The 27,630-nt window shown below is 41.9% G+C and overlaps 1 protein-coding gene across 2 annotated transcripts in view; it reads right to left on the bottom strand.

The window, feature by feature from the left end:
* OTUD7A (OTU deubiquitinase 7A) overlaps nucleotides 1-27,630 on the bottom strand; it is a 174,867-nt gene that overhangs the window by 64,877 nt on the left and 82,360 nt on the right. The window contains exons 4-6 of one of the 2 annotated variants that reach the window (XM_064296217.1): nucleotides 11,482-11,583; nucleotides 7,651-7,778; nucleotides 6,304-6,416 (exon numbers count right to left, since the gene is read on the bottom strand). In XM_064296217.1, coding sequence (XP_064152287.1) covers nucleotides 6,304-6,416; nucleotides 7,651-7,778; nucleotides 11,482-11,583 — 343 coding nt within the window. The remainder of the gene's footprint in view (nucleotides 1-6,303; nucleotides 6,417-7,650; nucleotides 7,779-11,481; nucleotides 11,584-27,630) is intronic. The other variant, XM_064296218.1, reaches the window with a different exon arrangement.

The raw sequence follows: 27,630 nt of genomic DNA, 5'->3' as shown, positions 1-27,630 counted from the left end.
GAAAATGATGAAATACTACCCAACTCATTCTATGAAGCCACCATCTCCCTGATACCAGAACCAGGTAAAGACATTACAAAAAAAGAAAATTACAGACCTATATCCCTCATGAACATAGATGCAAAAATCCTCAACAAAATTCTAGCCAATAGAATTCAACAACATATCAAAAAAATAATTCACCACGATCAAGTGGGATTTATACCAGGTATGCAAGGCTGGTTTAATATCAGAAAAACCATTAATGTAATCCACCACATAAATAAAACAAAAGACAAAAACCACATGATCTTATCAATTGATGCAGAAAAGGCATTTGACAAAGTCCAACACCCATTTATGATAAAAACTCTCAGCAAAATAGGAATTGAAGGAAAATTCCTCAACATAATAAAGGGCATCTATGCAAAGCCAACAGCCAACATCACTCTAAATGGAGAGAACCTGAAAGCATTTCCCTTGAGAACGGGAACCAGACAAGGATGCCCTTTATCACCGCTCTTATTCAACATCGTGCTAGAAGTCCTAGCCAGGGCAATTAGGCTAGACAAGGAAATAAAGGGCATCCGGATTGGCAAGGAGGAAGTAAAATTATCTCTATTTGCAGATGACATGATCTTATACACAGAAAACCCTAAGGAATCCTCCAGAAAACTACTGAAACTAATAGAAGAGTTTGGCAGAGTTTCAGGTTATAAGATAAACATACAAAAATCACTTGGATTCCTCTACATCAACAAAAAGAACATCGAAGAGGAAATAACCAAATCAATATCATTCACAGTAGCCCCCAAGAAGATAAAATACTTAGGAATAAATCTTACCAAGGATGTAAAAGACCTATACAAAGAAAACTACAAAGTACTACTACAAGAAATTAAAAAGGACCTACTTAAGTGGAAAAACATACCTTGCTCATGGATAGGAAGACTTAACATAGTAAAAATGTCTATTCTACCAAAAGCCATCTATACATACAATGCTCTTCCGATCCAAATTCCAATGTCATATTTCAAGGTGATAGAGAAACAAATCACCAACTTCATATGGAAGGGAAAGAAGCCTCGGATAAGCAAAGCATTACTGAAAAAGAAGAAGAAAGTGGGAGGCCTCACTCTACCTGATTTCAGAACCTATTATACAGCCACAGTAGTCAAAACAGCCTGGTATTGGTACAACAACAGGCACATAGACCAATGGAACAGAATTGAGAACCCAGATATAAATCCATCCACATATGAGCAGCTGATATTTGACAAAGGCCCAGTGTCAGTTAATTGGGGAAAAGACAGTCTTTTTAACAAATGGTGCTGGCAGAATTGGATATCCATTTGCAAAAAAATGAAACAGGACCCATACCTCACACCATGCACAAAAACTAACTCCAAGTGGATCAAAGACCTAAACATAAAGACTAAAACGATAAAGATCATGGAAGAAAAAATAGGGACAACCCTAGGAGCCCTAATACAAGGCATAAACAGAATACAAAACATTACTAAAAATGACGAAGAGAAACCAGATAACTGGGAGCTCCTAAAAATCAAACACCTATGCTCATCTAAAGACTTCACCAAAAGAGTAAAAAGACCACCTACAGACTGGGAAAGAATTTTCAGCTATGACATCTCAGACCAGCGCCTGATCTCTAAAATCTACATGATTCTGTCAAAACTCAACCACAAAAAGACAAACAACCCAGTCAAGAAGTGGGCAAAGGATATGAACACACACTTCACTAAAGAAGATATTCAGGCAGCCAACAGATATACATGAGAAAATGCTCTCGATCATTAGCCATTAGAGAAATGCAAATTAAAACTATGATGAGATTCCATCTCACTCCAACAAGGCTGGCATTCATCCAAAAAACACAAAAGAATAAATGTTGGAGAGGCTGTGGAGAGACTGGAACTCTTATATGCTGCTGGTGGGAATGTAAAATGGTACAACCACTTTGGAAATCTATCTGGCATTATCTTAAACAGTTAGAAATAGAACTACCATACAACCCAGAAATCCCACTCCTCGGAATATACCCTAGAGAAACAAGAGCCTTCACACAAACAGATATATGCACACCCATGTTTATTGCAGCTCTGTTTACAATAGCAAAAAACTGGAAGCAACCAAGGTGTCCATCAACGGATGAATGGGTAAATAAATTGTGGTATATTCACACAATGGAATACTACGCATCGATAAAGAACAGTGACGAATCTGTGAAACATTTCATAACATGGAGGAACCTGGAAGGCATTATGCTGAGCGAAATCAGTCAGAGGCAAAAGGACAAATATTGTATAAGACCACTATTATAAGATCTTGAGAAATAGTAAAAACTGAGATGAACACATACTTTTGTGGTTACGAGGCGGGGAGGGAGGGAGGGAGGGAGGGAGAGGGTTTTTTACTGATTAATTAGTAGATAAGAACTGCTTTAGGTGAAGTGAAGGACAACACTCAATACATGGAAGGTCAGCTCAATTGGACTGGACCAAAAGCAAAGAAGTTTCCAGGATAAAATGAATGCTTCAAAGGTCAGCGGAGCAAGGGCCGGGGTTTGGGAACCATGGTTTAAGGGGACTTCTAAGGCAATTGGCAAAATAATTCTATTATGAAAACATTCTGCATCCCACTTTGAAATGTGGCGTCTGGGGTCTTAAATGCTAACAAGCAGCCATCTAAGATGCATCAATTGGTCTCAACCCACCTGGAGCAAAGGAGAATGAAGAACACCAAGGTCACATGACAACTAAAAGCCCAAGAGACAGAAAGGGCCACATGAACCAGAGACCTACATCATCCTGAGACCAGAAGAACTAGTTGGTGCCCGGCCACAATCGATGACTGCCCTCACAGGGAGCACAATAGAGAGCCCCTGAGGGAGCAGGAGATCAGTGGGATGCAGACCTCAAATTCTCATAAAAAGACCATACTTAATGGTCTGACTGTGACTAGAGGAATCCTGGCGGTCATGGTCCCCAAACCTTCTGTTGGCACAGGACAGGAACCATCCCCGAAGACAACTCATCAGACATGAAAGGGACTGGACAGAGGGTAGGAGAGAGATGCTGATGAAGAGTGAGCTAATTATATCAGGTGGACACTTGAGACTGTGTTGGCATCTCCTGTCTGGAGGGGGGATGGGAGGATAGAGAGAGTTGGAAGCTGGCAAAATTGTCACGAAAGGAGAGACGGGAAGGGCTGACTCATTAGGGGGAGAGCAAGTGCGAGTATGGAGTAAGATGTATATAAACTTATATGTGACAGACTGACTTGATTTGTAAACGTTCACTTGAAGCTCAATAAAAGTCAATAAAAAACAAACTCACTTCAAATATAGTGATATAAGAAAAATACAGGTAAGTTAAACGGTAAATGATGGAAAAATAAATACCATGGAAACTTGAATCCAAAGAAAGGTAGGTACTTCACTAAAGAAGAAATACAAATGGCCAAGAGACACAGGAAAAGATGTTCAACATCATTAGTCATTAGGGAAATTCAAATAAAAAACACAATGATATATCACTTCATGGTCACTAAGACGGCTATGATAAAAAAAAAAAAAAGAAAAACAACAGGAGCTGGCAAGGGTGGGGAGAAACAGGAACCCTTATCTATTGCTGGTGAGATTGTAAAATGATATAGCTGCTGTGGAAATCATTTTGGTGGTTCCTCAAAAAGTTAAACATAGAATTATGTGACTGGCAATTTCACTCAAAAGAACCGAAAGCAGAAACACAAACAGATACATATACACCAATGCTCACTGCAGCTCTATTCACAACGGCCAAAAGGTGGAAATGACCTAAATGTTCATCAGCAGATGAATAGATAAACAAAATGTGGTACATACATACAATAGAATATTATTCAGCCATAAAAAGGAATGAAGGACTGGTACGTCTTACAACATGGATGAATACTGAAAACATCATGCTGAGTGAAATCATCCAGTCACAAAAGGACAAATATTATATAATTCCACTTACATGAAATATCTAGAATAAGCAAGGGTATACAGAACAAAGTTGATTGTGGTTACAAAGGGTGGGTGGGAGAGACGGGAAAGGGGGACTCGTTGCTTAGGGGCACTGAGCTTGTGTTAAGTGTTACAGAAAAATATGGAAACAGATAATGGTGATGGTCGCACAACGTGATGAATACCATTATTGACGCTGAATTGCACATGTGAAGAATGTTTACATGGCAAATGTTATGCTTTATATATATATATGAACGGGCGAGGTGCCTCCCTGAGGGGGGCTCTGAGAGGACGTGACATGTGGCAACGGTTACTCCTTATCACAGATACTGAATGAGGTGCTGGGACTCCTTCCATTCTACCAGCATTCATTGAACATTGGCCATGTGGCTGGAGCTGGAGATGCCACTAAAAAAATGCTGCAGGCTAAACGATTTAGAAACTCCACCATGTCACTTGGGAGATATGGTCCAAGTAATCAGCAGAGTCTTCAAGAATTGACTGGATATTTATCCACTGTGATAGTCTCTGCCTCTTGAGTGGTGTATTTAGACCATTCGCATTTCAAGTGATTATTGATATAGTTGAATTAGTATCTACCATATTTGTAACTGTTTTGTTTTGTTCCTTTTTTTTTGTTTGTTCCTCTTTTGTCTTCCCCTCTTTTTGCCTTCTTTAGTTTCATTTAGGCAATTTATTGACTATTCAGAAAATTTATTCCTAAATGTCCAAAGGAGCCCTGGTGATACAGTGATTAAGAGCTTGGCTACTAACCTAAAGGTCAGAGTTCGAATCCACCAGCTGCTCCTTGGAAACCCTATGGGGCAGTTCTACTCTCTCCTATGGGGTGGCTATGAGTTAGAATTGACTTGACGGCATTTTTTTTTTCAGTGTCCAAAACAAGATATACTTTTGGTGCTGACCTGCCACATTATCAAGACAAAGTAACAAGACAACACTGTAGGAACTGTGTTTCTGTTGTCCATGCATTTATGTATCTAAGGGTCTTGTCTTTGAACATAGTCCCAGAAGCTGTTGTTGGGTCCCATTTGGTGCCTTTCCTCCAATAAGGGGACACTAGTACCTGGCAGAGGAAGCCCTCAGCCCTGCTTCAGTAAGTGAGGACTCAGAGACAGGCCTGACACTGGCCACACACACCCGACAAACAGGAGCCAACATGAACCCTTTCTTGGGGTCTCCTCTGTACCAATGCTCACACTTTCTTGGGAGACCTTTTCTAGGGATGTTATGTATTGAATTGTGTGCTCCCAAATACGTGTTGGAATACTAACCCCTGTACCTGTGGATATAATCCCATTTGGGAATAGAGTTTTTCTTTGCCATGTTAGTAAGGCCCTATCAGTGTAGGGTGTGTCTTAAGTCAATCACTTTTGAGATACAAAAAGAGCAGACCAGGCACAGAAGCAAGGAAGCACAGATGGGGGAAGACAGATGCCAGGCCACATGAAGATCACCAAGGAACTGAGGAGCAGAAGCTGGTAAGAGAAAAGAACCTTCCTTCAGAGCTGACAGAGACAGAAAGACTTCCCTTAGAGCCAGTGCCCTGACTTGGAACTTCTAGCCCCTTGAACCATGAGAAAATAAATGTCTGTTCATTAAAGTCACTACCTTGTGGTGTTTCTGTTACAGCAGCACTACGAGACTAAGACAAGGGGCAATATCTTCACCCTTAGGTTCAAAAAGTATGAATCAAGGGCAGTCCTTGGACATGTCCCTGGCCAAAGGCTTCTTGGCCACCCCGTCTGCCTGGTGGCACTCTTCCACGCTGGAATATTCATGCTGTGTGTACAGGAACAAGCTCCCTGAATGTACACAGCTACAGTGCTTTTTTGCAAGGAACACGTACTCATATCCACGGAACCCATTTGAGAAATGCCAGGCTAGCTTAGAGATCTTTTGCTTTCAGCATGACTTCCTGAAGCCAAAAATTAAATAGATATTGAGCTGAGAAAACCACTCAACCAGGAGCCTGTGCCCTTGGAGTTGGGTTAGTGCAACGTTTGAGCATAAGCACGCATCTGGGTGCCATGTGCCAAAGGCTTCTGTGCTGTGCACCTCTCTGGGCCCCTGCCAGCACCACCAGACCTGTACAACACAGGTCTGAGGAACATGGGGGGCGGCAGCACACAGGAGCTCCATGCCTCTGCCAGTGACACACGTGTGCTGACATGAACTAAGGTGCTTGCCAATATCTAGCAGGGCTCAAGCGATACTCCAAGCCCTGCCGTTTGGTGGCTGGGTGCCTGGAGCTCGAGGAGACTGGGGTATGGCCCTGAACCAAGCACACTTACCCTCCGCCGGAGCCGCCATTCTTGCTGCAGTGTGTGCGCGGCTCGCTGGACGCCAACTTCAGCAGCTCCGTCCACTCGCGCTCCCACTCCTCCTCCGTGTACACCAGCCCCGACTGCGCACAAAGGGAGGCTGGGTTCAGGAGGGTGCGGAGGGTCAGGGCAGTGCCCTAATTTGTCACCTGCCCACCTGAGAAGTGCACGGTGGTTGATGGGCCTGGGCGACCTTCCACATGGGACCAGACTGGCACACCTGTTAGTGGCCACCGACTCTTCCCTTTTTCCTACTGACAATATTTTTCAGAAACCCCAATCTCTAATCTCAGTGTTGTTGGGAGTCTGCCCAGAAACAAGGGTTCTTCTCAGGGGCAGAAATGACCGCATGCACACGCCCCAGGTGTGAGGCTGTCTATTAAAGGGTTTCAAGGGATGATGGGTCAACTTCAAGCAGGTGGTGAGCTGTTTCCTCCCTTAGAAAACCAAAGTTGAAGCATTTTTCTGTTACTGTCCACCAAGGTGAGAGTGAAATGCCTCTGGCATGAACTGTCATCCAGAAATGCAAACGCTTTTGTACCATTTTCATCTTCTCAATTCTCTTGGTTTGGAACTAAAATTTACATATACAGGCGGGATGCTTGGAGTCCAGAGAGCACAAGCAGTTTTCTATGTCATACAAGAAATGGTGGTTTCACTTCAGCATAGAGCCTGGGTGCCTTATTGGCCCCTAGCAACACTATGCCTTACCTTCGCACACACGTGGGGCAAACCCAGAACCCAGACCTGCTGCCCATCGTCTGAGCAAGGTAATGGCTAACTTGCAAGGAGACCACAGGCTCCTTAGAGCAGAAATGGCAGCACTTGGAGGAGCTGTTAGACCTTTCTGGACCTGCGCAGTCCTGGCCAGAATGCTCCTCTGGGGAGGACGATCTGGACTCTGAGGATGGAGGATGCACAGAATCTCCAGGCAGGGGCTGGGTGGTGGGCAGTGCCAGACCCCACTGCAGCTGCCTCTGGCCTTCAAGCTGCCACCACAGCAGTGACCTGGCAGTCAGACGGTCACATAATTTGTCATCCAAGCTGGGACGCTTTTGAGAATGAAGGTGGCTCGTTAATAACTAGGCCAGGACAGAGGTGTGGGGGACACACAGCCACACCGCCACAGGCTGTGCTGTTGCAGTGCCTCTGCACTCCAGGTGGGTAAGTGAAGGGTGCCTTAGAAATCCTCGGAGGCCACTCCTGCCTGACTGAACAAGATCACTTCGATGTGTGGGCCGCACTCTGGACGTCCCCCACTGTTTGGGGCTGCACCTAGTGTGGGTCCCATCTTTGAACTCACTTGCGGGTACCCACCTCCTTGTTCTGCTGAGTCTGCTGCCACCGCCACCTCCGCTTCAGAGCTTCCCTCTCCGCTCCTGTCCTCATCATTGTGTACAGAGCCTTCCGCAAGACCAGGTCCCGGTCGTGAAATCCCCACATCCCTGTGGCCAGAAGTCAACAGGAACAAAACAGACAGAAAGGACATGAGGAGGGGGACAAGTGAAGGGACAACTCAAACACCCACGCCCAGTGTACCAAGACAACACGTAAGTGCTCAGTTCTCATCACCAGCTCACCATTCCCCTCTGTTCCTTCCAATAGCGCTCATCAGCACAAGCAGGCTAACGAGAAGCGCTTCCCGCTTAATGCCACAACAGTGGATAGAAAGTGAGGTAGTCTTGGTAACACACTCTATCTCTCAGCTTTGCTTTGAGGGACCCAGTCCTGAGTCAGAGTGAGACAGCACGTGGGGATAAGTGAATGTCCTGTCCTCACACAGGGCCCCAAGCCAGGAGGCACGGCCAGCTATGGCATCAGCTGTATCTGAAGTTTATATAGAGGGCTGTAGCCCTAAGACAGCTTGATTTTCTAGGAAGCAGAGCTTCAGTCGGCACCACACACAAGTCTGGGCACAGGAGAGAAGTCTGGCTTCGGGGAGCAGGTCTTCCTCTGTCCACCTTTCAGCCTGCGCTGGGGGCTGTGGGCCATGAAGATGAACCAGTGAGTGTGTGCTCTGGGCAGATCAGATGTAGCCAAGAAACCCAACAACGGGAGAAGCACTGAGGTGAGGTGCAGCCCAGGCTTCAGGGGAAAGATTGGGCGGGGGGGATTTGTTCATTAATTCATTCATTTGTTCAATTGAATTCCGTTATATTCCACTTAAGGAGCCCTGGTAGTGCAATGGATAAGTGCTTGGCTGCTAATCAAAAGGTCAGCAGTTTGAACCCATCTAGTGTCTACGTGGGAGAAAACACCTGGTGATCTTCTCCCATAAAGATTCAGCCTAGGAAACCTGATGGGGTAGCTCTACTCTGTCATATAGGGTCACTATGAGTTGGAATCAGCACGACAGCACCAAACAACAGGTTCCACTTAACTAGCTCCCTTTTTATTTCACAATAGGAGCGAGGGGCTGTTCTAGGAGCTCTAGGTGCTGGGACGCACAGGGCAGTACCCCAGGCTGACTGAGCTCTAAAATGTGCCATGGCGTTAACAAGTAACACACCGTGTCAGAGGCTGGCAGCTCCGTGGAGGGTGATAGAACAGAGAGGACAAAGAATGAGGGTGGATTTGTTATGGGGTGATATGGGGACATGGGAGCAGAGACCAGATAAGTGAAAAGAGTGAGCCTGTCACCATCTGGGAGAGCATGCCAGGCAGAGGGACCCTAGTGGGGAGGTCCTGAGGAGCACCCACAAGGTGAGCTGGGGAAAGGGCAGGAGGGAAAGTGGTCTGGAGCTAGTCTAAGGGGTGAGGGTGAGGGTGAGAGCTGGAGGGTCTTGAGGGCTATGATAAGGGCTGGGTTTCACTCTCAGTGAGCTGGGAGCCCCTGCAGAGTTTTCAGAAGAGGAGTGACAAAAACCAGTCTATCTTCTGAAAGGACCAACCTAGTTGTCCATCCTGTTTCTACAAGAGTATGCCATAACCCAGGACAGCTGTGGGTGCTCCTCCCAGCACGCGAGGCTTTTGCCTTTCACACAGTGCGTGTTGCTGTTGGTTGTGTGGAGTCAGCACCAGCTCATGGTGACCCCACGCACAACAGAACAAAATGCTGCCCGGTCCTGTGCCAGGGTAGCCTGAGGGAAACAGCTGCCAGGGCGTCTTTCATGCAGTGTGCCTTGCCAATCTGACTCACCCTCAGCCCTGATTGCCTGCGGACTCCCCTGACACAGCGAGCGCCTGCCCAATCTAAGCTCAGGCCTTTTACAGAGAGAGTTTCCTTTCCCACAAGTGTCTGTCCATGAGCCTGACCCTGGACCACTGTCACTCCGGTGGGAGCCCCAGAATCCTAGCTCATCCTGGGCAGCAGGTGGTCAGCAAACACTGCTGGGCATCTGTCCCAAGGCTGGCTGCTATGGGCAGACCTGGCCCTGTACTTCAGCTATTCAAGTACAAAAGGAATTCAAATCACCAGGAGACAAGAAAGGAGGGGTGATGGCCTGCCTCCTGCTGCAGAAGCCAAGGCTGCCCGCAGGGGTCTGCTTTCCCCAGGCAGGCTGGGGCCATATGCTCCTGTGGGAAAAGTGCTGCCATTGGAAGGTGCCCGGGGGCAGGGCCCTTGTCCACACCGGGGACTGACAGGAGAGTGGCTCTTATGCTGCAGCTTCATTGGACAAAGGGATGTCCACGCCTGAGACTTTCACCAGGCTGATGTCTGACATAGATGAGAGATTGCTTCTTTCCTATTCTTTTTCCAGTTTTTATGTGGAACAAGAGAAATTATGTTCAAAAATGGGGGAACAGTTAGGATGAAACACTGCGCCACCATTCAAACACACATTCCTGAAGAATAGTAGCATGGAGAATTCTCAGTAAGATTTTAAGGGAAACATGCTGGGTTAACACTGCAGGTGAGCATCATGAGATCATAACTTCATCTGAAGTGTAGATAGAAGGCGGGGGACACTATACCAACATGGCAGAAGGGGCCATTGCTAGGTGGAGGGACTCTGATCTCTATTTTTCTCACTATGAAGAACAGAATACTTTTATAATTCCAGCAGATAGAAATTTGTAAGTTTTAAAATGAAAAGGAAACAAGTAAGTGGGTACTGATTCGCCATCACCGCTTGTCATTTCTGAAATGTTACACTTACTCTCAGTCCCTTTTCTCCCCTGGGTCTCCCCAAGGCCTGAATTGTTCCCCTCCAAATTCTTTACAGTCTCATCTCAACCTACCTCTTGCTGACCAGGCCGTACTACAGGTCTAAAGAGAGGTCTGGTGCTGGTCCTTGTTCTAGGCCACAGCACCCAGTTACCCTGGGCAGGAGTGTTTGGCCAACAAGGACAGCTTCCTGTCTGAATTTCCTGATCCCTGGAGATAGGCTTCCTATTGCACACCCAGGGCTGACGAGGAACACCTAATGCTGTGGTCCCTGACACAAATCCAGACTCACCTGTCAAAACTGACTTGGCCTGTGTATGTAAGGCTGGGCCCAGAAGGGATAACTGAGCTTCCAGAAAGTCAAAAGTGACCCTTAGTTATTAAAATATTGCCATCCACACCTGTTGCACCTCTTGGTGAGGCTTTTTGCAACCAGGAAGCTTATAACACTGCTGGAGAAGGTTGTTTATCTCTCTGCTACATATTCTGACTGTGTGGCTTCCACTGTGATTTACCCAAGTGGTATCTATTCCTGTCTTTCCTTCAATCTAGGTCTATTATTGACCGCTGTCAATGTGGCGGCTCCACACCTACCCAACCTCACATACTGCTCCCGAAGCTTTCTGCTTGGGGCTAACTATGCTCAGACTCTGAATATTCTGTTGAGTCTTGCCTTTATGTGTTATGCCTCTGTTTTCCCTGCCTGGAATGGCCTCTTTTACACTCTTCACTTTTTCAAGTTCTTCAAATGTTGGTAAACATTCCACTCCCTCCATGAAGCCTTCCTTGGTTTCTCTAGACCACAGTTTCTAATTCCCACCCCTAGAACTCATGCTGAGGCCTCCTTCTAACATGATGGGTCTTTTCCCACGTGTGTTCAGTCTCTTCTCCAAGCCTGTGAGCTACTTGGACAAAAGGGTCAGGATTGTTAGCTCCATCTCTTGGGGATTCTTTTAGAAGACAGTGACATACTCGGTTCTACTTAGCATATGCCCGTCCTTTAACAACACATTGACCTGCCATCTTTTGTCTATGCTTACCCAGTGAGGCGGCATGTAAAAGGCAGTTCCCATCCCCTGTCGTGGCCAAAGGAAGAAGCCGTTTACAGCTTGTGCATACTGTGGACCACCAGTTCAGGCGACCTGAAACAGAAGCTCACTTTAGAAAAGAATTCCAGAAAGGCAGGGACCATTGGTGAGTGCGTTTGCTAAGCATAAACATCAGCAAAAGATTTTCTAGAGGAATTCTAGAGAATTTCAGTGGGAGGGCAGAAAGTTATGGCTACTTTTTCTCAAGTAAAATCCAGATTTTTTCCCCCTCTAAGACAAGAAATGGCCAAATTCTCCCATTGACTAGAAAGAGGATTAAGAAATGCAAGCCCACAGCCTTGGATCTGGAAGCATATTTCATACAAAACATAAAATTTCTCTTTAATTGTGTAATTTTCTTGAACATAGTTTCTTCTCTTGAAAGTAATTATTTTTTTCTTTAATCATCATTCTTTTTTGATGCATACATACTCTTGAAAGTATGGTTTACATTTGACTTAATACTTCAAAACCACAATAGCTTCTCAGGAGTAGTCATGTTCAATTTCATTAAAACTTAAACGTGCAGACTTCCACTCTGGGAAGATGAAGTAGATATACTTTTCCCTATCTCTCCTGCTAAGTACAACTAAAAACTCTGCGGCTTTTATATGAAACAACATAAGACTAAACATAAGAGACTACATAAAATGGAGAGAAGAAGGCAGACTGGATAGGTACCCAGGACTGAGGGACAAGATGGTAGTGCGTTCTCTGAGTTTTCTCTTTGCCTCATATATCCTAGACTGGGTACTGGAGAAGTGGTAACCTGGAAACCCCAATCAGTACAGAGAAAAAAAAAACAAAGCCTCAAGAAAGGCCTATTTTTTCTAGATAAAGGACCAGGAAGGGGAAACTTAGCAAGACAAAAAACTTTTAGATAATAACTTCTGTACTCCACACAAATGCTACAAAAAAACTGTGGGTCCACTCCTGCCCCTGAGAGCAAAGGCCAAGTTGAAAGCCTAAACTTCCATTCTTGCTAGGCTGTAATGGGGTGCTCTAGCACCCTTCCTCACTGCTGGGGTGGTGTCAGAGATCAAGTGCAAAGCAAAGACTTCAACCCCACTGTGTTGTCACGAAACCCATCTCTCATTCCAATGCCAGTGGAGACCATGAAAGGAGCCTGAATGTTCACACCAGTCTGGAGGAAATCAGGTGCCCTATCCCCTCTCAGCCAGGGTGGTGTCAACAGTGGCCTAGTGGGGAGTCTGGACGTCTACCCCTGCCCAGCAGTAACAAGGAAGCCATCCCACACTAGGTGACAACAAAGGTAGAGTAGAAAACCTCTACTTCCATTCCCATCTGGGAGGCGACAACTACCTGGACTCACTAGTGTGGTGTCATAGGTAGTCTACTAAAACAAGATTTAAATAAGACCCAGAGTCTTATAGTTTAATATCCAAAATGTACAACCAGCAATTACAAACACACTTGAAATAAACAAACAAACAAACAAAAAGACAACGTCAGCAAAGAAATAGAGAAGTCCCATCCCCCAAATAATAAAAGATAAAAAGAAGAATCAAACAATGATTTGGAATTGAAAAATCAAGAAACGAAATAAAAAAAACCTCAATGGATGGGCTTAGCAGCATAATGGTGAGAACAGAAAAAAGAACAGTGAGCTTGAAAGTTGTAGATAGCACATAGAAATCACCCTACTGAAACAAAAGAGAGAAGATAGACTTTAAAAAATAATGAACAAACAAAAACCAGAGCCTCAGGGGCAGAGAGACTAAAACAAAATATCTAACATTCATGTTATTTGAGTCCTAAAGAAGAGGAAAAATAGGATAGAGCTGAAAAAGTATTCAAAGAAATAATGGTTGAAAATTTCTCAGGTTTGGCTAAAAACATACATGTATGGCTTTAAGTAGCTAACTAAATGCCAAACAGGAAAAACATGTGGAAATTCATACCAAGGCAATCATAATCAAACTTCTGAAAATTAAAGAAAAAGAAAAAATCTTAAAAACAGCCAAAGAGAAATGTCACTTTATTTATACAGGACAAATAATTCTACCGATAGCCGATTTCTCATAAAAACCATGGAAGTCAAAAGGAAGTGGCACAAAATTTATCAAGTGCTGAAAGAAATGAATTGTCAACCCAGAGTTCTATATACACCAAAAATATCCTTCAGGAAGAAAGGGGAAATAATCAACACATTCTCAGATGAAGAAAAATGCAGAGAATAGATTTAAATCAAAACATATCAGTATTTATATTAAATGTGAATGAACTACATACTCTAATTAAAAGACAAACATTGTCAGCCTTGATAAAAACAAAACAAAACAAAAAAGGAAAACATAACAGAAACCAGACAACTATATGCTGCTGACAAATGACATATGGTAAATACAATCCAAAAACTAATTGCTGTCAATTCCAACTCATGGCGACCCCATGTGTGTCAGAGTAGAACTGTGCTCTGTAGGATTTCCAATCGCTAATTTTTCAAAAGTAGATTGCTAGACCTTTCTTCTGAGGGACCTCTGGGTGGACGTGAACCTCCAACCCTTCAGTTAGCAGCAGAGCACGTTAACCATTTGCACTACCCAGGAACTCCACTGTAAATGTAATGACAAAGAAATATTAACTGTAACTAGATGGAAAAAGATATAACATTGAAAAACCAAGCAAAAGTAAAGCTAGTATAGTTCTACTGATACCAGATGAAGTAGCCATCAAGGCACAAGTCGAAAAGAGATATTTTATGATGATAACATTAATTTAATTAGAAAACATAGCAATACTAAATGTGTATACACTAATAACTTAGCCTGAAAATATATAAAGCAAAACCTGACAGAATAAAAAGAGAAATAGACATTATCCATGATCAAAACTGGAGATTTCAGCATAACGTTTTCAGATAAATGACAGCACCAACATACCAAAAATCAGTAGAGATTAAACATAATTAAATAACTTGACCTAATTAATATACATAAAAATAGAACACCGCATATACAAACTGCAGAACGAATATATATACTTTTGAAATCACATGGAAAATCTTCCAAACTTGACCACATGTTGAGCCATAAAGAAAGTGTCAACAAATTTCAAAAGATGTGAAATCATTCAGAGTACGTGCTTTGATCACAGTAAAGATAAGCTGCAAATCAATAACAGACAAAAAGAATACAAAAATCCCTAAATCTTGGTAATTATGCATTGACCTTTAAATAACTCATGGGTGAAAGAGAAAATCACACAGGAAATTAGAATATCTTTTGAACTGAATGATAATAAAATACTAGTTATCAAAATTTGATATAGCTAAGGCAGTTATTAGAGGGAAGCTTTTTAGCTTTAAATGTGCATATCAAAAAAGATAAAAGACTGAAAATAAACATTGTAAATGTCCTCTAAGCCAGAGAATCAACAGGAAATCAAATATAAACAAAGCAGACTGACATAATAAAGGAAAGAAATCAGTAATATAGAAAGCAAACAGTTCTATGACAAGAGTAATGAAATTGTTTAAACTCTTATAACAAGTCTTATCAATAAAAAGAGAAGGTGCAAAATATCAATATCAGGTATGCAAAAGGAAACATCATTACATTTCCTACAGATATTAAATGCTTATATGTTATGGATTGCATTGTGTCCCCCCAAAATGTGTGTCAACTTGGCTAGGCCATAATTCCCAGTATTGTGTCCACCATTTTGTCATCTGATGTGATTGTCCTACATGTTATAAATTCTACCTGTATGATATTTATGAGGCAGAATTAGAAGCAGTGATGTTAGTGAGGCAGGACTCAATCTACAAGATTAGGTTATATCTTAGTCAACCTCTTTAGAGTTATAAAAGACAGGCAGGAGCAGAGCGACAGGGGGACCTGTACTGCAAAGAAAGTAGTGCTGGGAACAGAGCATGTCCTTTGGACCTAGGGTCCCTGCACTGAGAAGCTCCTTACCAGGCAATGATTGAAGACAAGGACTTTTCCCCAGAACTGACAGAGAAAGCCTTCCCCTAGAGCTGGAGCCCTGAATTTGGACTTCTCGCCTCCTAATGTGTGAGAGAAGGATTTTCTGTTTGTTAAAGCCATCTACTTGTGGTATTTCTGTTACAGCAGCACTAAATGACTAAAACAACAAAAAACGTAATGTTCATATTATAAATAATTTTATGCCAATACATTTGAAAATGTTAAATAATATGGACAAATTCCTTAAAAAACACAATTTACCAAAATGGACTCAAGGAAAACTAGAAAAATAGTATATTCTAATCTAAACAAAGTATGTTGTTGTTGTTAGGTGTCATCAAGTTGGTTCTGACTCTATGTGACCACAGAACAAAACAATGCCTTGACCTCCAGCTCCTAAGTGGAATGAAGTAGCCAATGAAAACCTGAATGTCTGCCTACCCCAATGAGAAAAGTAAGATTAAAAAAAAAAAAAAAGACAGACTAAATACAGAAAGGCAGCTGAAAGCTGCTGAGGCAGTGAGAATTAAAAGAGTTAAGAAACCAGAGATAACAGAACCTCAGAGAGATAAACCAGCATCTGCAGATGACTTTACCCTGGGGGTATTTTCCAATTCTGGGTAGGAGTAGAAGGCTGAGAACACAGCGCAAAAGTTAGTGCAAAGCCTGTGGATGGAGGACCACTTCAAAGAGAGAGAGTGAGAAACCAGCAAAGTTTTCGCTAAGACTTGAGGGGGTCTTAAGCACATAATTGGCTTTTTCCTGGTGTCCTTTGCTGAATACAGGGTAGGTGGCTAACACCTGAGCAGAGTGCCTTCAAAATCAGAGCAGAGGGTTTCAGCAATCTTCAAATTAGAGTTTGAGATTGCCATAGGCACAGGCCCACAGAGTACAACAAGCTGTCTTATGAAAACCTTGGGATGCCAACGGTGTGGTCAAGAGGCTGAGAATCTGTTAAAAAGCCTAATACAATGTCCACTGAGGATCATTGCTGGTGACAGAAAAACCAGAAGAGCTTTTGGTGGAGACCTGGGGTCTCAAGCACATTGGACTGTGAGAGGAAGGAGACTAAAACTTAAGTGTGAAGCCTCTGAAAAGCAAAGTGTTGGGAGATAATCTACCATGGGTCTCTCTTGTTTATGCACATTAAAATTTTTTTTCTTGTGTTTTAGGTGAAATATGCACATTTTATGAGCAGGAGCACTGACAGTTTTTGTTCTGGACTCTCTTTTCAAGGATATTTGAACAGCAAACAGACTTAAGAGATAAGGAGTCTCTGGAGCAGCCTGGTGGTCAATGGTTAAGCACTTGGCTGCTAATCAAAAGGTCTGTGGTTTGAACCCACAAGAGGCTCCGGCTCTGTAGGAGAAAAGACCTGGGGACCTATTTCCGTTAAGATTATAGCCTAGGAAACCCTATGAGGCAGTTCTACTCCGTCCTACAGAGAGTCTACGAGTCAGAATCAACTCAAGAGCACACAACAACAACAATAACAAAGATAATGTTTCCCTCCAGGACAAAGATTGTACAGGTTTGCTTGCAGTCCACTATAAAAGACTGAGGTTTCCCAAGCTTAGGGCTCCTCAGCTGTGACAGCAATTTACTATATGTGCTGCATCCACATGGGCTACATTGTGTGACCCACCTAGGACATAGGAGGCAAGGGGAACTGGTACAAACATGAAGTCCCTGCTGCCTGCTGTTTTATGAGTAATAAAAGTCTTTTTCGTTGACCAGGAGTCTCATGTCTTTTTCCAGCATTCATGAAACTGTGGAAGGATAACTAGCTAGCTTTCCAGCAGAGTAAAATCTCAGACTCTCAGTGCTCTTGACAGTAGATCATAATGGGATGCCAACAGAGACAAGACTTTCTGAAAGAGAAACGAATGGATCCTTCCAGGCTAGGCTAGGGTATATGACAGATTATCTGAGATCCTTGTAGGAAATGTTCTTATACAAGTGGTAGGCATTAGGGTGAGGAGTAACGGCCCCCACTGTACTGTATTTTAATAAATGTTTAGAGGCTGATTGAAACAAGCTGTCTGAATGGTGATTGTTACTCAGTCTTCTCTGGGCGTGAGGAGGAAGATTCAAAGAATTGCCCAAAGCTGATATAAGGCTTTGGGTGGACTGAAAACATTGGAATTTCATTTAGTGGAGTTATGAGCAGGTGATGGAACTCTCAAAACTGCTTATTGGTGGGGAGCCACTATTCTATCTCTGCACCTCCTTGTCCCTCCATTTTCCACCACATTGATATCAGATGCTTTAAGGAGAAAGATGGTTAGAGATGTATTTCACATCCTCTTGTCTCAAAAGAGGACCAAGGGCCATATATATTTGGTCAAGTGTGCTAAGGCACTTTGTGGAGGGGAGGTGCTCAAATTTTTATGGTTCTTACCTACGTAAATGGAAAAACCTACCATGCTCATGGATAGGTAGACTCAACATTGTCAAAATGTCAATTCTACCCAAAGCAATCTACAAATACAATGCAATCCCAATCCAAATACCAATGGCATTCTTTAAAGAGATGGAAAAACTAATCATTCATTTTATATGGAAAGGGAAGAGGCCCTGGATAAGTAAAGCACTACTGAAGAATAATAATAAAATAGGAGAACTTGCAATACCTGACCTCAGAACCTACTATACAGCTACAGTAGTCAAAACAGCCTGGTACTGGTACAACAACAGACATAGTGACCAGTGGAAGAGAACTGAGAACCCAGATGTAAATCCATACACCTACGATCACCTGATCTTCAACAAAGGCTCAAAGTCCATCAAATGGGGAAAAGGCAGTCTTTTTAACAAATGGTGCTGGCAAAGCTGGATGCCTATTTGCAAAAACAAACAAACAAACAAACAGGACCCATAGCTCACACCATACACAAAAGTTAATTCAAAATGGATCAAGGACCTAAATATAAAACCCAAAACTATAAAGATCATAGAAGAAAAAATAGGGCCAGTGCTAGAAGCCCTAATACATGGCATAAACAGGATACAAACCGTAATTGACAATGAACAAACACCAGAAGATAAACTAGATAACTGAGATCTTCTAAAAATTCAATACTCATACTCATCAATAGACTTCACCAAAACAGTAAAAAGAGAACCTACAGACTAGGGAAAAATTTTTGGCTATGACAGATCTGACAAAGGTCTAATCTCTAAAATCTACAGGAAAATTCAATACCTGTACAACAAAAGGACAAATAATCCAGTTGAAAAATGGGCAAAGGATATGAACAGACACTTTACCAAAGAAGACATTCAGGTGGCTAACAGACACATGAGGAAATGTTCATGATGACTAGCCATTAGAGAAATGCACATCAAAACCATAATGAGATATCATCTTACCCCGACATTATCGGCACGAATTAAATTAAAAAAAACACAGAAAATAACAAATGTTGGAGAGGCTGCAGGGAGACTGGAACGCTTATGCACTGCTGGTGGGAATGCAAAATGGTACAACCATTTTGGAAAACAATATGGCACTTCCTTAAAAAGCTAGAACTAGAAATACCATATGATCTAGCAATCCCACTCCTAGGAGTATATCCTAGAGAAATAAGAGCTATCACAGGAACAGATGTATGCACACCCATGTTCACTGCAGCATTATTCACAATAGCAAAAAGGTGGAAACAATCTAAGTGCCCATTAACAGATAAGTGGATAAACAAACTATGGTATATACACATGATGGGATATTACGCAAGGATAAAGAACAATGATGAATCTGGGAAAACATCTCACAACATGGATGAATCTGGAGGGCATTATGCTGAGTGAAATAAGTCAATCACAAAAGGATGAATATTGTATGACACCACTATTATAAAAACTCATGAAAAGGTTTACATAGAAAAAGAAACAACCTTTGATTGTTACAAGGGAAGGGAGAGGTGAGGAAGGAAAAACACTAAATAGACAATAGATAAGTGGTAACCTTGGTGAAGGGTAAGACAGTACACAATACTGGGAAAGCCAGCACAACTTGACCAAGACAAGGTCATGGAAGTGCCACAGACACATCCAAACTCCCTGAGGGACTGAATTGCTGGGCTGAGGGCTGGGAACCATGGTCTCGGGGAACAGCTAGTTCAATTGGAATAACATAGTTCATAAAGAAAATGTTTTACATCCTACTTTGGTGAGTAGCATCTGGGGTCTTAAAACTTGTGAGCGGCCATCTAAGATAACTCCACTGACCTCACCCCGTCTGGAGTAAAGGAGAATGAAGAAAACCAAAGACTCAAGGGAAGGATTAGTACAAAGGACTAATGGGACCACAAGTACAACAGCCTCTACCAGATTGAGCCCAGCACAACTAGATGGTACCTGGCTATCACCACTGGCTGCTCTGACAGGATCACAATAGAAGGTTCTGGACAGAGTTGGAGAAAATGTACAACATAATTCTAATTCACACATACACACAAAAAGACAAGACTTACTGGTCTGACAGAGACTGGAGAAACCCCAAGAATATGGCCCCTGGACACCCTTTTAATTCAGTACTGATGCCACTCCTGAGGTACACTTTTAAGCCAAAGACTAAAAAAAAAAAATTTTATTTATCTATTTATTTATTATTAGACAGGCCTATAAAAGAAAATGAGACTGAATGGACACACCAGCCCAGGAGCAAGGACGAGAAGGCAGGAAGAGACAGGAAAGCTGGTAATGGGGAACCCAAGGTCAAGAAGGGGAGAGCGTTGACATGTTATGGGGTTGGTAACCGATGTCACAAAACAATGTGTGTATTAATTGTTTAATGAGAAACTAGTTTTCTCTGTAAACCTTCATCTAAAGTACAATTAAAAAAAATAAGGGGAAAAATTTGGTAGTTAAAAACACATGCTTAAGGTAGCTAAAAACACATGCTTAAGAGTATATACACTTTTGCTAATACTGTGAGAACTTCATGTACTGCATTAAACAACAAAATAAAAACAAACAGAATGGAAAAAAAAATTATGGCTCTTTTGGATGCAGATACTAAAGTCACTATCTTCCCCAGTCCTATGGGGGGAAGGGTCACCCAAATCCAACTGATTAGGTTTGGACAGGTTTCACAATGGAAAACAAACTAATGTGACCTTGTGTATGGTGCCTTTTGGGCCAATTCAATGAACTCTTGTTGCTTCTTCTGCACCTGAATATACAGTTTTAGGGGCTTGTACTTCCCTGTCCTATTAAATACCACAGGGAATTATGCTTATTAGGGAGAGCTACATGTACAGAAGCGCTAATGGGAAAAACTCCTTTGCCATTTGCCACCAGTGAGTGGGTCAAATTTAATAGGAGTACCTCTACCTACTGATGTCCAAAGTTTTCAGTATATAGATGATGTCATGTAGGCGGCATGTCAGAAGCCTCAGTCTCAAGGGCCCTGACTGTAAGGATATCACACCTCTGTGAGCAGGGGTGGCTGATACATCCCTCCAACAATTCAGGGCCCTGTTCACCAAGTGAAGTTTCTTAGGACTATGTAGGTGGATCCACATGCACAATCCCTTTAGCAGTGAAGGGTAAATTCTTGTCTCTTTAGCCCTTCCCACCCTCCACCCTCCAACAAGGAGGTCCAGAACCTTTTTAGGACTCTTTGGGTTTGGGAGAAAGGATGTGCCTCACTTGGGCATTCTACTTGCTCTTTTATGTCAACTAATCTGATAATCTGATAATCAGCATACTTTGAGTGTGGTCGAAATCACCAGCCTGTGTTGGATGCTGTCCAGCAAGTTGTGGCACTTTCTTGAACTTTGGATCCCACAACCCTAGAGCCTTTTGAGTTATAAGTCTCTGTGACTGATGATTTTGCTGACTGGAGCCTCTGGCAGAGGGAGACAGCTTCCACATGGAAGTTTTAGACTTGTCACCTCCCTGATATGGCTACTATATCAGGTACACTCCTTTTGAAAAGCAGCTATTAGCCTGCTATTGTTAGGCTCTTTTGAAACTGAATGCCTGGCCCATGGAGGCCTGGTGGCTTTTTAGACTGGTATTCCAATTTTGTGATAGGCCAACTCAAACTCAATGACTAACAAGATGGGAAGGGTCCAACAGGCCTCGTTTGTCAAATGGAAATGGGTCTATTCAAAGTTGCAGCTGGCCTGATCCCAACAGTACCTTGGCTTTCCATGAAAAAGTGGCAGCTATCTCTCTGGGGAAAACTTTATCCCTTACTCTGCTGCCTGAAGTGGAGTAGCTGGCTCAATGGGACCCTCGATTCACAGAGGTCTCCTAAATGCCTGCGCCTGGTTCATGATGCTTCAGTTAAACTGAAACCTGATGGTGTCCCCTGGGTTTCTGAGGCTACTCAGCCTTAGCACCAGCTCTACAGAATTAAAAGTGGACATGGTAGCTCCATTCAGAACTTAGGGAGGCTCTCACAGCTCTGGCCAATACTCCCCTTGATGAAGCTTGTTATATTTCCACAGATTCTTGTGTTGTTGCCAGTGGCCTTACAGTTTGGCACTTTGAAAACTGCAGACTGCTAGATTAAAAGCAGCCCTCTTTGGGGCTACAAAATGCAAGTCACAGCTGCTGATCAAACTGTCTGGGTCACTCCTATTGATATGCATGATGAGGGCCCATTTTCTGATGAGACCAGCTGGAGTCAGACTGCTGATTGAATCTGCACTTCTCAAACGGTCACCACTGTTGCCTGGATTCATCATCATACTGCACATGGCAATACGTCCACCATCACAGACTGGGCACAGAGTTAAGGACCCTAAGTTTTGATGCAGAAGCTGCCACTGCACTACAGGCTTGTGACTTTTGCCAAAAGCAGACTCACTTGTCTTCCGGTGGGGAATGCATTGCTTGATATGTTGCCCCTGGCAGATTGACTATATTGGGACTTTACCTCTCCTCTCAGCATTAGCAGTGCTGCTTCACTGCTGTTGGCACTTTTTTTTTGGAAACAAAGTTACAGTTCCAGTCTGATCAATTAACTCTGGCCACACCATTGTGACTCTTCAACCTAATCTGTGTTATGCTTTTGGCTTTCTAGGCCATCTTCAGTCTGATAATAGTGCACTGTTTACCAAAAGCCACTCAACAATGGGATGATGGTCAAGATATTCAATGTACTTTTCATGTTGCCTACCATCCACAAGCATCTGGTATAGTTGAGTGTTGGAATGGCTTCTAAAAAGGCAGACTCAAAATGATTTCTGACTCTATTTCCCTTATCTCCTTCTGGTGGGTACCTTAGTAAGACATTTTTTTTCTGAATGCAACTGTCCAAGAAAGGAATTGTTAACTCCCTGATACTTTCTAGGCAATGATCAGGGTGAATGGGGTAAGTGGTTATATAAACCTGCTTTGAAAATTCACATTACACTTTGACCATTTCTGGGCATGTTGCTTCTTTCTTTCTCCTAATCACAACCCCAGTTTGGCCTATTTGGTACACTTTCTGAATGGAAACCAAGTCAAAAGAGGACTTGGTGATTCACACATAATTATAGTTTAGGTATATAAAAATGCTTTTATTCCTTTTGTACTTGGCCTTGATGGCCTTTCTGGGTGTGGCTAGGAGATAATTTGTGACGGTGAAGGAAGAGCAAAACTCCTAGTACCTGGGGATGGAACATCTTAGGCTCCAGAAGGTATGGGGGAGGATGGTACATTAAGGTTTTATTTTTCCAACCACCACTGCACATTTCCTCATGAAGGAACATGTTCTGGTGTGGAGCTCCCAAACTTTTGCAAGTGTCTTAAATATAGCAGGGTCCTATATCCGTAACCCAGGAATGTCAAGTTTTCTACCAGCATCCATGGAGGCTAGTTTGTTAGTTTGCAAGCTGAGTAAAACCTCATATCTTTCTCAGTTCTTGACACAAAGCAGACTTTCTCAGAAGCCTCATGAGATAGACAGTTCAGTATCCAACGAATGGGGGTTTTCACAAAATACAAGAGGGTAAGTTGAAAATATTAGAAGACCAGAAGTGAATATGAGGTAGACTTAGACTTACAAGGACTGGAACTCAGCCTCAACTCAGCAATCCTTGATTGGGTTAAGGTGATCGGTCACCAGGAAAGGGAAAAGTTAACCTTTGCTAGAGGAGGATACCCTCATTTGAAACCTCTATAATTTTATATGCACTATTATGTATGTAAGTCAATAAAAAATGACTAGCCATGCCATAAAACCAGGACAGTATGGCTAAAACCCAAGAGAAAAGAAAATGAGGAAATAGAAAAAATCCACAAGTGATCCAGATTCTGAGGTTAGATGATGGAGACTTTAAAATAACTATGATGAATATAGCCAAGAAAATAGAGAAATTGGGGCGGAAACAATATTTGAAAAGATAATGACCAAGAATTTTCCAAAACTGATGAAAAACACAGATTTTTGAAGGTCTGTAAACCCCAAAGAGAATAAACACAAAGTAAACCATACCAAAGCAGATAGTAAGACTGCCAAAAACCAGAGACAAATTCTTCATAGAAAAGATACATTACACAATACATACAAAAAGGAACAATAAGATAGAAGCGTACATACAGTGGAATGAGAACGTTAAAGTGATGAAAGAAAATAACCTCCAATTTAGAGTTCTGGACCCAGCAAGATGTATCCCTTCAAAACGAAAATGATAGGAATATAAGGGAAATTCTTCAATATGATACAGGGCATTTATTAGAATCCTACAACAAATATGATACTTAATGGTGAGATATTGAATGTTTTCAACCTAATATAGGGAACACTTCTACTCACTATTGATGAAGGTCTGGGCCAGTACAATAGGGCAAGAAGAAATTAAAGGCATAAAGATTGGAAAGGAAGAAGTGAAACTGTATTTATTAGTATATGGCATCGTTGTTTTTGTAGAAAAGATTTAGGAATCTACCAAGAAACTCCTATTCCTAATAAGTGAACTTAAATTCAGAAAGATCTCAGAATATATATACTAGGAAGAAACAACTGACAAAATGAAAAAAAAGAAAAACCCATAAATACTTAGGAATAAATTTAATGAAGATGTGATATATAGAGTAAAAACTGGAAAACATTGCTGAGATAAAGTAAAAACTGAAAAAATGGAGAGATTTATCAAGTACATAGATTGGACTCAATGTTGATAAGATGCCATATCCTCCCCAAATTGATCTATAGACTTAACATAACGCCAATTGAAACCCCAGTAGGTTCTTTTTAAAGAAATTGACAAGTTGATGCCGGATTTATATGGATATGCAACAACAACAACAAAAACAACACTAGAACAGCTAATATAATCTTGAGGAAGAACAAAGTTGGAAGATTTTCATTCTCTAACTAGGTGCTCCTTGGAAACCGTATGGGGCAGTTCTACTCTGTCCCATAGGGTAGCTATGAGTTGGAATTGACTCAATGGCAAGTTTTTTTTTTTCTTTAATTTCAAAACTTATTATAACACAATACTGAATTGCACACTTCAATAGCAATCAAGACAGTATAGTGTTGGTGTAAGAATAGCAAAATAGGTCAATTAAAAAAGATCAGGATAGATTCATACATTTATGGTCAATTGATTTTCTGTAAACTTCCAAGGGCTTTCAATGGGGAAAGGAAACTATTTTTCAACAAAGGTCCTGGAATTAGTGGATATATGGAAAAACCCTCAGCACCTACTGCACAAATTAATTTGAGATGTACCATAGCTATATATGTAAAATATTTTATAATAAAAGCTAAACTTATCAAGACTCATAGACCTAAATGTAAAAGCTAAATTTATAAAAATTATCAGAAAAAAAAAAGAACAGACTTTATTGTGATGGTGATGATTAATTTTTTGTGTCAATTTGGCTAGGATATGGAGCCCATTTGTCTGGCAAGGCACTAGTCCAGTTGCTGTTATGAAGTGGCAACATGTGATTAAATCAGTTGTCTTCAAGTAAAGTGGATTACCTTCCACAATGTAGGCCAGGCTCAATCAAGCAAGACCTTAGGAAAAAGGAGTTTCCCTAGGGTATGTTCTGCCTCCATACTATAAACAGATATTTTTACAGAATGATCTTACTCTTCAGTCTCCTCATTGTCTGACCTAGAGATCTTGGGACGCATGTCTGCAGGACTCTCCAGCCTGTTGCCTGACCTACAGATCTTGGACTTACCAGACCTCCACAATCACGTGAGCTAATTCCTTGAAGTAAATAAACCTCTTTATCTGTATCTACATCTATGTGCCACTGTTTATCTTTCTTTAGAGAACCCTGACTAGGATAATGACCTTGGGATAAACAGGAGAAAAATGATACATTTAATTTCATCAAAATTAAAACACTCTTCCCATTAAAAGACACTATTATAAAATAAAAAGGCAAACCTTTGACCGGGAGAAAATATTAGCAAAACATATATCTGGAAAAGGACTTGCATCCAGAAAATATTAGGAACCCTACAGATCAATAAGAATAAGACAACGAACATAATAAAAAATGGGCAAAGGACTTAAAAAGGCACTGTACTAATAAGGATATACAAATACTCAAAATGGACAGGAAAAATACTAAGTATTATTAGTCACCAAGGACACACAAATTAAAACCACAATATGTCACCTGTGGTAATATTCCAAAAAGTGGTAATATCAAATGTTAGTGTAGATATGGAGCAACTGGAATTTTGATACTTTGCTGTTAGGAGTGAAAAATGGTGTGACCATTTTGGAGAATCTTTTGACAATTTCTAATAAAGTTAACATACACTGATCATACAGCCCAGCTACCCCACTCACGGGTATTTACTCAAGAAAAATGAAAACATATGACTTGTACAAGAATATTCATAGCAGTCTTATTTCTCAATAAAACTAGTTGCTAACAAATTTGGGATTGTACCTCCCAAATAAAGAATCAGCACTTAACATTTGCCTCAGGCTCTGTTTTCAAGTGAATCTGGGCCAAGATATTCTCATTCACTCTTTTAAGAAGCTTCTGGAGGGTGTGCTCTACCAAAATGAGGGAGAAAACTAAAAGCAAGGAACCTGGGAAACAGAAGAGAAATAAGGTGAACAACACAGAGAGAGGCAATGGAAATCTCCAGGATCGTGGTGGTAGGACATTCGTTCTACTTAGATGGAAGGTGTATTTGACTTCATATGACTTTCCATAAGAATATATCCATGAAAAGATATATAGCTTAGTTCATCTGAAGGCATTCTCTTCCACGTGTGCAAGTGACACAAATGTCATTTTACATGTTGTTCCTTGGATAATAATGAAATTGTTTTAAAATTGCTTCAAGTTTATGAGTGGTTTGCCTTAAGTTCCTAATGTGATGTGAAACTACTAAAGCAGGCAGTCATGACAGGGTTATTAAGGGTTATTAGCCACCCCATAATAGTTGTTTTTCAGAAAAGTCTACTCTTGCCACATTTTTGTTACAGCCATTCTCCACAATTTGTTGATTCCCCGGGTTTCTTCTCTTCTCCTGGCAAGGGGCTGAGGCACAGGCGCTCTGATTCTGAATCTGCCCACTATACGACCTTCCTGGGGTGGCAGTAGTGAGCCGCCACCATTTTTTGAGGGCTGTGCGCAGTATTGTCGGAGTCTTGGCCAAAAAACCCATTCACTAAAATTATGCGGGCTGGGCACTCATCCCAAGACTGAAGATCCTCCCCTCACTGTTCATGCATATGTATGTCACTCCGTACAAAACGAGCATATCTGCCCTGGTCCAGGGAGCTGGCAGCTTTAGGTCAGGAGACCCTGCCTGCCACCCAGTTTGCAGAGTGTGAATAAATCTTTCTGTTCTTCTAACTCTGCATCTGGCTGACTTCAATCGACTAGTCTGCTTGACAAGAACCTGTCCGTTGATGGCTTCACTACTGCTGTTGCTGTGTGCTGTCAAGTTGATTCCGACTCATAGCAGCCCTATAGGACGGAGCAGAACTGCCCATTGGGTTTCCAAGGCTGCAATCTTTATGGAAGCATAATAACAGATCTTTCTCCCATGGGGTGACTGGTGGGTTTGAACCACTGACCTTCTGGTTAGCAGCTGAGTGCTTAACCATTGTGCCACCAGGGCTCGTAGTGGAACTACTAATGACATATATACATATATATATATATATATGTAAAATGTATATTTTTTATTTGGGAGATGAAATATTATAGTTATCTC

Source organism: Loxodonta africana, chromosome 13 (assembly GCF_030014295.1).
Source record: "Loxodonta africana isolate mLoxAfr1 chromosome 13, mLoxAfr1.hap2, whole genome shotgun sequence".
Classification (NCBI taxonomy): domain Eukaryota; kingdom Metazoa; phylum Chordata; class Mammalia; order Proboscidea; family Elephantidae; genus Loxodonta; species Loxodonta africana.
The sequence above is the reverse complement of the archived record's forward strand: the minus strand, read 5'-3'. Positions and strand labels throughout refer to the sequence as shown.